The 10,638-nt window shown below is 35.4% G+C and overlaps 1 protein-coding gene across 1 annotated transcript; it reads right to left on the bottom strand.

Annotated features, from left to right (window-relative positions):
* Positions 1-1,043: 1,043 nt before the first annotated feature.
* LOC113665417 (ORM1-like protein 1) lies at positions 1,044-6,702 on the bottom strand. Its single transcript, XM_027181086.2, has 3 exons — positions 6,429-6,702; positions 4,007-4,158; positions 1,044-2,925 (listed from the first exon to the last, which is right to left on the bottom strand). Exons 1-3 carry the CDS (start codon positions 6,600-6,602, stop codon positions 2,787-2,789), a joined length of 465 nt encoding a protein of 154 aa, XP_027036887.1. The 5' UTR covers positions 6,603-6,702; the 3' UTR covers positions 1,044-2,786.
* Positions 6,703-10,638: the final 3,936 nt, after the last annotated feature.

Raw genomic sequence — 10,638 nt, 5'->3', positions numbered from 1 at the left:
TGTTGGGGAATTATTAAGGTAGAGGGGTACTTACTGGTAACAGAGTTTGGATTTACTGGAGTGCCAATGTCTAAGAAAAAGTGATCTTGTTAGGAAGAATTTTAAATTCCTCCCAGGATTGATCTTCAATTCCTCAGTAATTACCTGATTCTTAATCAGGCAATATTCCACAAGACTGAGATTGATAGGAAATTTTGTCTCTAAAAATATGTGAATATATCTGTCCACATTTTTGTTTTGCTTTGGGTTTTTTCTCTCATCTAACAGATCTATACAAGTTATTGTATGTTGTTTACAGATAATGAATGTCAAGACTAGTACACCCACATGTGAATAGTATTAAGCATTGAATGATATTTGCCAATGGTGATTTTCAATCCCCAATAGTCCCATTGAAAAGTATATAGTCTCATTATCCAAAGTCACTTATATAATCAATAACCCAGTTATTTTTGCCTTGAAAACAGGATAAGATCATAACTGCTCATACCACCTTGCAAGTTTCCTACCAAATAACTAAAATAGACTTTTGTTATAAAAGTCAAAAAAGGTTAGAACAACTGAAAAGTTGATCTTCATGCTGCACAGAATTCTGGGAGTAGAAGGCATGGTGGACTTTGTTGAAAAAGGAAGGACTGCTCACAGTCTACTGACTGGGTGGGTTTAACCCATTAACTCCCACATTAAATTCTCCTTAATGTCAACAATACAACACTTATGTTAGTTTAGAGAATTTATTATTAGATCAACTAATTATCCCTAAATTGATATTTTTCTTTAATTTCATCTCTTCTCTGGTTGGTATAGTATTGATATTGTAAGGAGAAATTCTGTCTTGGTCACTCATGGGAGTTCAATGGTTAATACTGTTCTTTGATTTCAATTGGGAGAATGCTGTGCTTGGTGCTAAGTGACCCATTTCAGGCTTTTGTTTCTAGTAGTTTTTTCCTTGTGTCTAATGAGCAGTCACCAACTAAAGTTGTTCTAGAAAAGGAAAAAATGCTAGTCCAAAACACTGAGCAAGTCACAAACTAGACAACGTATCATGTTGACCACAAATTTTATTACAATTATGTTGATACAGGGTGTATAATAAATATAATAACATTTCTTTATTAAAAAATCATGCAATTAGCAGTTACAGGTTATTTGTCAAATAATTAATCCATTACAATCACATCCCTTGATTTTGTTTATATGCTGTCTTGTCTACAGTAACTGGAAAAGTAAGGAAATGTATTTCCCTTGTCTTTATTGTAATCTAATAACACTTTAAATCAACCAAAAATTGTAATTCTTGGCTAACAGAAGTCCAGGTTTTGTATTTTCCAAAAACTTATGATAATTTCACCTAAGTAAACCATTGTTTATTAAATAGGACAACTAACTCTGTGGTCCAAGGTGTGATATGATTAAATTGAAAACTTATCTGAAATTAGCTTATCACTCTCCGCAATAGCAGTTTTTGATCAAGGTTAAATCACAACAAAATAAATGTTCATACTACAATCATATGCTTCACAGAATCACGCACAAGCATTCTCACAGTCATGTATAGGTTATGTTACTTCTTACAGCATCCTGACAACCATAACTTGTTACAATAAAAATCATTTTTCCTTTTGGTTACTGTTAGTTCACAGTAATCTCTACATGATTTGATCCAACTAGCAGAAATGCATTTTCATTCTCAACAGCCTTTTTTACAGACCAGCTGCAGTTAGTTAATGGCCAGCATCCACTAAAACTTCAAGGAGCTGTTCTGCTATATTTCAAATTTAACCAGTGGACAAATCAGATATTCTTGCAGCACTGTTAATGTTCATAATTAGTTACTATAGGTAAGAATCAATTGCTCTTCAATTGAGTCTTGCAAAACCAGCAAGAAACCAACAATTAAAGTTATCACAGCAGCTAATTTGAATAAAGAACTCAAAATGTGAAGCTGACAAGACAGCCTAAAAGCAGAAAGCACATTGGTATGACCAGGTAGCTAATGGCTTGAGTTTTGTACCAGATTGGTGGAAAGGATGGCACAATTTTTTGGACCAATCACTGAGCAGAGAAAAGCAATACAGTGCAATCCTGGAATACATTTGACACTAAAATGAACATTGCTTTTTGAGCTAGAACCTTGCAAGCATATGTGTATATGTACCTTTCAGTTTTTTTCCTAAAACAACAATATGATGAACTGAATCATGCTTTAAGCTTACCATTTAAGTGATTTGATCTAAATTAAGCTCCACATTTCATTTCACATAAGCACTTGTGGATTCTGCTACAGCTAAAAGCATGCTAACAACAAAATGAAAGAAGGACACCTGTCAACATCTCTAGGATTTTTGTTCTTGTTTTTTTGTTGACATATCCTAATATAGTATCATTTCTTTACAATTGTACAATGGTTTTCCAAGACGTACCCACAACGACAATGTTTCCATCATAAATTTGTTAGTTATCTGCTACATATTAGATTTATAATAGTTGTAACCTTTGTGTACTTGAAATTGATTAAAGGAAGGAGCACACTTCTCAGCTACTTGATATCTTAAATTTACTTTGATCTCATTTCAAATAATTTTAGCTGCAAGAATATACAGCACTTAAATAAGTAATCATCTAGAGAAGATACATTGTCTCTTCCTGTCTAAAAAGAATATTCTCTAAAATCATTTCCCTGGCAAACGAATTAGCACATGAAGAGAGGTTTAAGTTTCTTTTCCTTGTGAGCAGTTTTTCTATCATCCAGTGAATTCCTCATTACCAAGATGTTCTTCATGTTATCAATACTTGTTCAGGCCAAACAACCTCACTTTATACATCTGAGGAAACTTGGGAACCAGAGAGAGAAGAAGAAGGGATAGTGAGTTGAAGACAAAATGAATTCCGTCATACTTTGTGTAGAAGCTTGTCACCATAAATCTGAAACCAAGTTTAAGAAAAAAAGCAATTAATAAACCTATAATGATAACTTTTTACATGGTAGCCCCATCCTTTTTTCACAGACTGCTATAATAAGTAATTATTGGATAAGGTTGAGTATGATATTGTGAATTATGAATTACGGTCAACTCGCCGACGGTCCAACTTGCCAACGCCAACTCGCTGACATATAAAATCGAGTAGAGACGTCGGCGAGTTAGTCCTCAATCCAATACAACTTATTAGAAGTTAAACATACAGAAAAGTAAACAATATTTCGTAAACAAAACACTGGTGAACATTGGTGAACATCAAACAGAAACTTAAACATTGGTGAACATTGGTGAACATCACCAATGACTATAACAGCTTAAGACGCGAATGAGTTATTGTGCGACAACAACACCATAAAGACTCATCATGTCAATCGCTCAGATTTTTTAAAGAAAACTCGGCTTTCTAGACAAGATCTTTAGTAAAAAGCAATTCTTTTTATTTAACAAAACTGTGAATTATCACCACCAAGGTCTGAGTTATTTGCTGAAGCTTAAGGCCAAGGCACACTACACAGGCATGTGGTTTGATAATTCATGATATCAGACAAAAGCCAAAATCAATTCCAAAAGAACAAATCTGCAAAAGAAGACACATAGCTCTGAGAGAAAACTACACAAACAAGAGGCTTGCAAAACAGGCAGACTTTGATCTTGACATGATAAATGCAATATCTGCTGCAGATATTGCATTAATTTCATCATGTCAACCTTGCATGCTATTGTGTATTAATAGGTCTTGACTAATTAACCTCTAGGAGAGACTAACATCTAATTTCTATATATGTTATCACTACTGAATCAAACATTAAGATTACCAGAATAAAGGAAGTGACCACCCACTCAAGAAGCTCTTGATTGTTAAAAAACCTCTCCTTGTCAGTAACAAAGGAAATGTGTAAAGAACAGTATGGAAAATATTCCCATATTCTCCATCCCTTCCCCCTCCCCCCACAAGAATTAAATGGAAAGTCCTTCTTAAAAACTTTGAGACTTTCTGTGAAATTATCAACCTTGAACAGACTCACAAGAAGATTGGCACCAAAGTAAAGAACTTTCTTGTTTCTGTGAATTGTTCACCATTGTTAAGTTGCTCCCAGTGTGTCAGCCTTCGGGCTTTTCCTTGATCAGCTGTTTGAAATGGTGTTCCCTTCAGGTAATGTAAGAAGATGAACATACTCTGAAACAAGAACAGAGTATTCCACAGTGTTATATCTTGTGCTGTGCTGAAGCAATGTTCAATGTAGTGTACACTAAACTATAGTGCAGAGTGCAAGGTTGCATTGCCAAGAGAGCTCAAAGATCTTTAGACTTTCTCATTCTTGTCTTTTTATTTAGTCCAATCTCAATTGGTTGACACTCCACATAACATTTCCCTAATTGGGCTCCATCCACACCCATACACAAATACTATCCCTAGATACAATCTACATGGCTCACAACTAAATCTGTCCGTTTTAAGACCCAACACTGAAGCCCTTAAATAGAGCTTGCAATACAGGGGTGCTCTTACTTGGAACAATCACTCAAACGAGGCTAAGCAGGCCACTAGTTCAAACATTTTTTATGCAAGAATATATTGAATAGAATTTAATCTAAAATATTTTAATGTAAATTTAATGAACTCTCTTAAGTAATGATAGTTATAGTGCTATTTTAAGTTGTTTATTACCCAACAGCTTTATTTTACATGAATATCTAAGAAGTCAGGAAGAGCCAAGAAGATAGAGAAGCATAGCACTCACAGCCAACCTGTTAAACAGGTATTTTAACCCTTTAACTCCCAAGATCCGATTGTTAATTCTCTCTGCATGCTGCTATAAAATTCCTTCTAAATTGGTTGTAAGAATTTGATGTAAGATCAAGATTTAAAACTTCTTCTTGATAAGTTTTAGTATTCTCATTAACTGTTTGCTAGAAAATGTGTAGATATCAGAGGGAGAAGTTACATGTTAATCACTTCTGGGAGTTAAAGGGTTAAAGTACAAAAAAACCAACTGTTCAATATCACAGGATATTTGTATGGACCTGCACATCACTTGTACTTAGTACAGTGGGATATTAAATAAATGTAAAGTAACTGGGAGTGAAAGGGTTTAGATTACATTGCCTACTTTTACAATGTTTTTAAGAGTTTAAACTGTTATTCTGTGTACCTGAAAATGCCTGGTCCACAATCCATTTTATTCAGATTCAGTTGATTGTTTGACAATAGTATGATTAATTCAAGTAACAACTTATTATTCATGGACAGTAAATGAAACCTGTATTTATTCAACAACCCAAATTAAAAGGAGATGAAACTCCTGAAGTTGACAGCTTAAAGAAGAGGTCACTCCGGATTAAAACAAATTTGTCTCCATGAACATGAATTTGAGCCAAGGATTATTGTAACACATAGCAAGGTTTCCTTTTATACACTACAAAGCATTACCACATCATTGAATAAAAGATAACTGAAAAGTTAATGGGTACCAATGACAGATTTTAAAAATCATGAAAACTTTTATAACTACAAGCTTAAAAATTCATTAACAAACTAAGCAATTAATCCCACAAGACATCCACAATTTTTCTTCTTAGATATTTCTGCATGATCAATTTAAAAAAAATTTAGAAAAAGCCATACATTGATTATCGACGGCTTCGCTGAATTTACTTGTGGAAGAAAATATTCTTGCTAACCCTCTCAAAAAAAACAAGATCACTTATTGCAACAATGCTATTATTACTTATTAATAACAATGGCTAAATGAAACCACTGCATGAAAAATAACAAATCTGATGTTTGTGTAGCAAATTTAGAACATAACTTACAGTTCACAAAACTAAATTGCTATAACACAAAGAAATTTTACTATCTGAAAATTACCCGACGAGCAAAGGCTATAATTACCTTAAACCTGGAGTGATGTGTATTAATTGTAAAGCCATATCAAATTAATTCAAGATAAAGTTTATCTTTGATAGCATCAAGCCCTATACACGGAAATAGTGTTTCCACATGGAAACAAAAAATTAAAAAAAGCTACATTTATACTTCCTTATGATCATTTTTTCCAAATCGCAATATAACCGTGTTTATTTCAAACTAAAATCCTAAATATTCAAAAGGTATTTAACAAGCTCAAAATGTCGAAACCCAGTATATGATTTTATGTCTGCTTTTAAGAGTTCTCTGGACCTCATTGATAGGGGATACGATTGGTCCCATTAATTGAAGTTCGATGTACACATTAAACTCGTATGTTTCCTTGTTGCTGTATTTTCGTGACAACTAATTGTCCGTATCATCTTTCGTCACATCAAATCCGTATTACACTTCTTTAAAAAAAACCCAGAAGGTTTTATAATGTTACCTTTTGCCGTCAAATTCACTTATAACATTAAATAATAAATTTCAGCGCGAGATGCTTCAGAAAGAGAAAAGAATCAAAACGTTCAACTCACCAAATTGTGGAAGGTATTTGTCAATGTCCATGCCGTTGGCGTATCAAAGAAGGGAACACTGAGGATAACCAAATGGCCAATCGTGATTAACAACACGTATGTGAACCATGTACCTTTGCTTTCAAGCCACGACTCATTCGGATTATTGATACTGAGGCCTCTCTCAGTCTTCATTTTACGGTCGTTAATCCCACAGATATCGAAATCTGTTCACTTGAGGAAATTTCCTCCACGCAGCAAAGAGTAAACTCGAATCATGACGCTTTAATACGCATGTCATAGAAGGCGCAAAGTTAACCGCTGAACAACATAATATCTGACCCGACGGGCTCTCAAGTCTAGCCCTGCCGCCCGGGGAGGTGTCCATAAATAAAGTATGAAAAAGGAAGGGGGCTAAGTAAGGCTGGGGTGGGGAGAGGGGTTAAGTCGGGGTGGGAGAAGAGGCTACTCAAGTATTCATGTAACCCCTTCATGAGAGAGATATTATTTTTCCTATTTATATAATTTTCATTTTTTTCTGCTGCCACATCCTCTTCTAGCCGCGTGAATTCGAACCCGCGGATACACACAGCAGAGCGGCGTTTTGTTTTGGTTTTTTTTTTTTTTTTAGTTTGGTTGATTGTTGTTGAAGTTTATCTGGTTCATAGACATCAAAAATGTTCAGAGGTAGACGACAAATCGAGTCTTTCAACTTTTGACTAAGTTACCTTTAGAGAAAGCGATCATTTTTTGTGGTAGTTCATTGGTTGGTTTATAAAAAAGGCTGACTGCGTCATTGACTACAGGGGTAAAATTTCCCTGGTCATCTTTTAAACGACTTTCAGAAATTTCCAAGCTACACAAGAATTCAAGAAATATGATTTTTCCAGGCAAAGTGCTGTTTCATTTGGCTAATTTACCGCTTAAATATTTAATCTCATCAAGGCAGTTTTTAACAGCCCTGTTTAAATCTAATAAAGCTGTGCAAATACAAAAAAATGCTTCCCTTATCTACGACTACATAAAGGATAAAGGAATATGTTATTCTATTCGTTAATTCAGAACAATGGGGCGAAAATCTAATTCTCCCTACAAGGAATCGAGCCCTAGAATTTCGGATTCGGCGCTCCGATGTTCTACAATTAAGCAGCAGAGAATTCTAGGGAGAGCCGGCCGAGCTATTACTGCGTTCAAATGTAACACGTGTCTTAGATACTCCAGATCCGTTCGAATGCATTACAGACGGAGAACTAATCACAGTGCGGAAAATATTAGAAGTGTCACTAATAAGTGATTCATGAGCCCAGGGATAAAGCGCAGAGTAAGGCGTGGAAGGGAGAACAGGGTGAATGAAGTGAGGAGTTTTAAATCGGAGTGCAAGGGAAATAAACTTTAGATCTGCGGCATTGCAACGCATTCGAAGGTGTGGTTGATGTAAAAGGTCAATGCATGGGGAACCATTATCGAATATCCCTGTTGAATAAGATCACGATCAACTTAAAGGAAAGTTTAATTTCCAGCTGAGTAGTGTCGAGAGCTGCCTAAGTAGCTCCAGGTAACATTTTGCTAAAATATTTTCTCCAGTGTCAAGTGTATTTTACTATCAGCTCACTCTGAGAAAAGACGAATAAAAATCATATGAGGAAGTAGTAGCGATCACGATCACAAAATCGTCCGATTCTCTGTTGATTTTAACGACTTTCAGCAATTTCCAAGCTACACGAGAATTCAAGAAATATGATTTTCCCGTTCATTGGCAATTGCTTGTCAGTGAGGAATATGAACCAAGTTAACCTCGTATTTCCATGTTAGGATTGCTGAAAAGAAAAACAGGCACATATTACGACAGGGAAGTAAAGCTGACTAGGAAATTGACACCAGCACGATTCACTTTGCATGAGGTCGAATCTCCTTTCATTTCTGTCAGACATATTCGAGGTAGGTTATCATTTCTTCCTTTATTCACATAAGTTATTCTCTATTTCGTAAGTTGGATTACTCCTGCTATAAAATATGACGATAAAACAAAACAATAGTGTTTAGAACTGTACTGACCTCCGCTGAGCCTTGTCATCAAAAAATCAATTGACAACTGTAAAGTTTGATTTAAATCAAGCAGAGCAGCTCTTATCCAAAGTGCTGTTTCATTTGGCTAATTCACCGCTTAGTGTATCCAAAACTGAAAGGAAAGATTAATTTTCAGCTGAGTAGTGTCGAGAGGTGTCTAGGTACCTCCAGGTAACATTTTGTTTAAATATTTTCTTCAGTGTCAGGAGAATTTTGCCATCAGCTGAGTCTAAGACAAGAAAAAGAAAGCTGATACGGGGAAGTAGTTGCGATCACGATCACAAAATCGCCCAATTACTCTGTTAGTTTAAACGACTTTCAGGAATTTCTAGGCTACACAAGAATTCAAGAAATATAATTTTTCCGTTTATGAGCAAGTCTTTATCAGGGAGGAATATGAACCAAGTTAAACTCATATTTCCATGTTAGGATTGCCGAAAAGAAACATAGGCACAGATTACGACAGGGAAGTAAATCTGACTAGGACACCAGCACGATTCACTTTACATGACTTCGAATCTCCTTCCATCTCTGTCTGACATATACGAGGTAGGTTATCATTTCTTCCTATGTTATCATAAGTTATTCTCTATTTCGTAAGTTGGATTACTCCTGCTATAAAATATGGTAATAAAACAAAACATTAGTGTTTAGAACTGTACTGGCCTCCGCTGAGCCTTGTTATTAAGAAATCAGTTGACCACTGTAAAGTTTGATGTAAATCAAGAAAAAGCAGCTCTTATCCAGAGTGCTGTTCCATTTGGCTAATTCACCGTTTAAATGTTTAATCTCATCAAGGCGAGTATTAACAACCTCGTTTAAATCTAATAGAGCTGTGCAAATACAAAAAAATGCTTCTCTTATCTACGACTTTATTACGGATAAAGAAATTTGTTATTCGTTTCTTCATAAGAATGGGGCAAAAATCTAATTTCCCTTGAAGGAATCAAGCTCCAGATTTTCGGATTCGGCGCTCCGATGTTCTACAACTAAGCTGCGTAGAATTCTTTGGAGAGCTGGCCGAGCTATTACTGCGTTCCAATATAACACGTGTCCTGGATACTCTACATCCGTTCGAATGCATTTCAGACAGTAAACTAAACACAACGGGAAAATACTAACAGTGTAACTAATAAATGATTCATGAACCCAGGAGTAAGACGCAGAGTAAGGCGTAGAAGGGAGAACAAATTGAATGAAGTGAGGAGTTTTAAGTCGGAGTGTAAGGGGAATAAACTTTAGATCTGCGCTATTGCAACTCATTCGAAGGTAGGGTTGATGTAAAAGGTCAATGCAGGGAGGATTATTATCAAATATCCTTGTTGAATAAGATCACGATCAACTTAAAGGAAAGTTTAATTTCAGCTAAGTAGTGTCGAGAGGTGACTATGTAGCTCCAGGTAACATTTTGCTAAAATATTTTCTCCAGTGTCAAGTTTATTTTACTCTCAGCTCACTCTGAGATAAGACGAATAAAAATCATATGGGGAAGTAGCAGCGATCACGATCACAAAATCGTCCAATTCTCTGTTAATTTTAACGACTTTCAATAATTTCCAAGCTACACGAGAATTCAAGAAATATGATTTTCCCGTTCATTGACAATTGCTTGTCAGGAAAGAATATGAACCAAGTAACCCTCGTATTTCCATGTTAGGATCGCTAAAAAGAAAAACAGGCGCAGATTCCGACAGGGAAGTAAATCTGACTAGGAAATTGACACCAGCACGATTCACTTTGCTTGAAGTCAAATCTTCTTCCATCTCTGTCAGACATATTCGAGGTAGGTTATCATTTCTTCCTTTATTCACATAAGTTATTCTCTATTCCGTAAGTTGGATTACTCCTGCTATAAAATATGATGATAAAACAAAACATTAGTGTTTAGAACTGTACTGACCTCCGCTGAGCCTTGTCATCAAAAAATCAATTGACAACTGTAAAGTTTGATTCAAGTCAAGCAAAGCAGCTCCTATCCAGAGTGCTGTTTCATTTGGCTAATTCACCGCTTAAGTGTTTAATTTTATCGAGGCAAGTTTTAACAGCCTCGTTTGCATCTTATAAAGCTGTGCAAATACGAAAAATGCTTCTCTTGTCAGTAACTATATGACGGATTAAGAAATATGTTATTCGTTTATTCAAAAGAATGAGGCGAAAATCTAAT

The sequence above is a fragment of the Pocillopora damicornis genome, chromosome 9 (genome assembly GCF_964200805.1).
Source record: "Pocillopora damicornis chromosome 9, jaPocDami1.2, whole genome shotgun sequence".
NCBI classification, from domain to species: domain Eukaryota; kingdom Metazoa; phylum Cnidaria; class Anthozoa; order Scleractinia; family Pocilloporidae; genus Pocillopora; species Pocillopora damicornis.
Note: the sequence above shows the minus strand (reverse complement) of the source record. Positions and strands in the feature narration are given on the sequence as shown.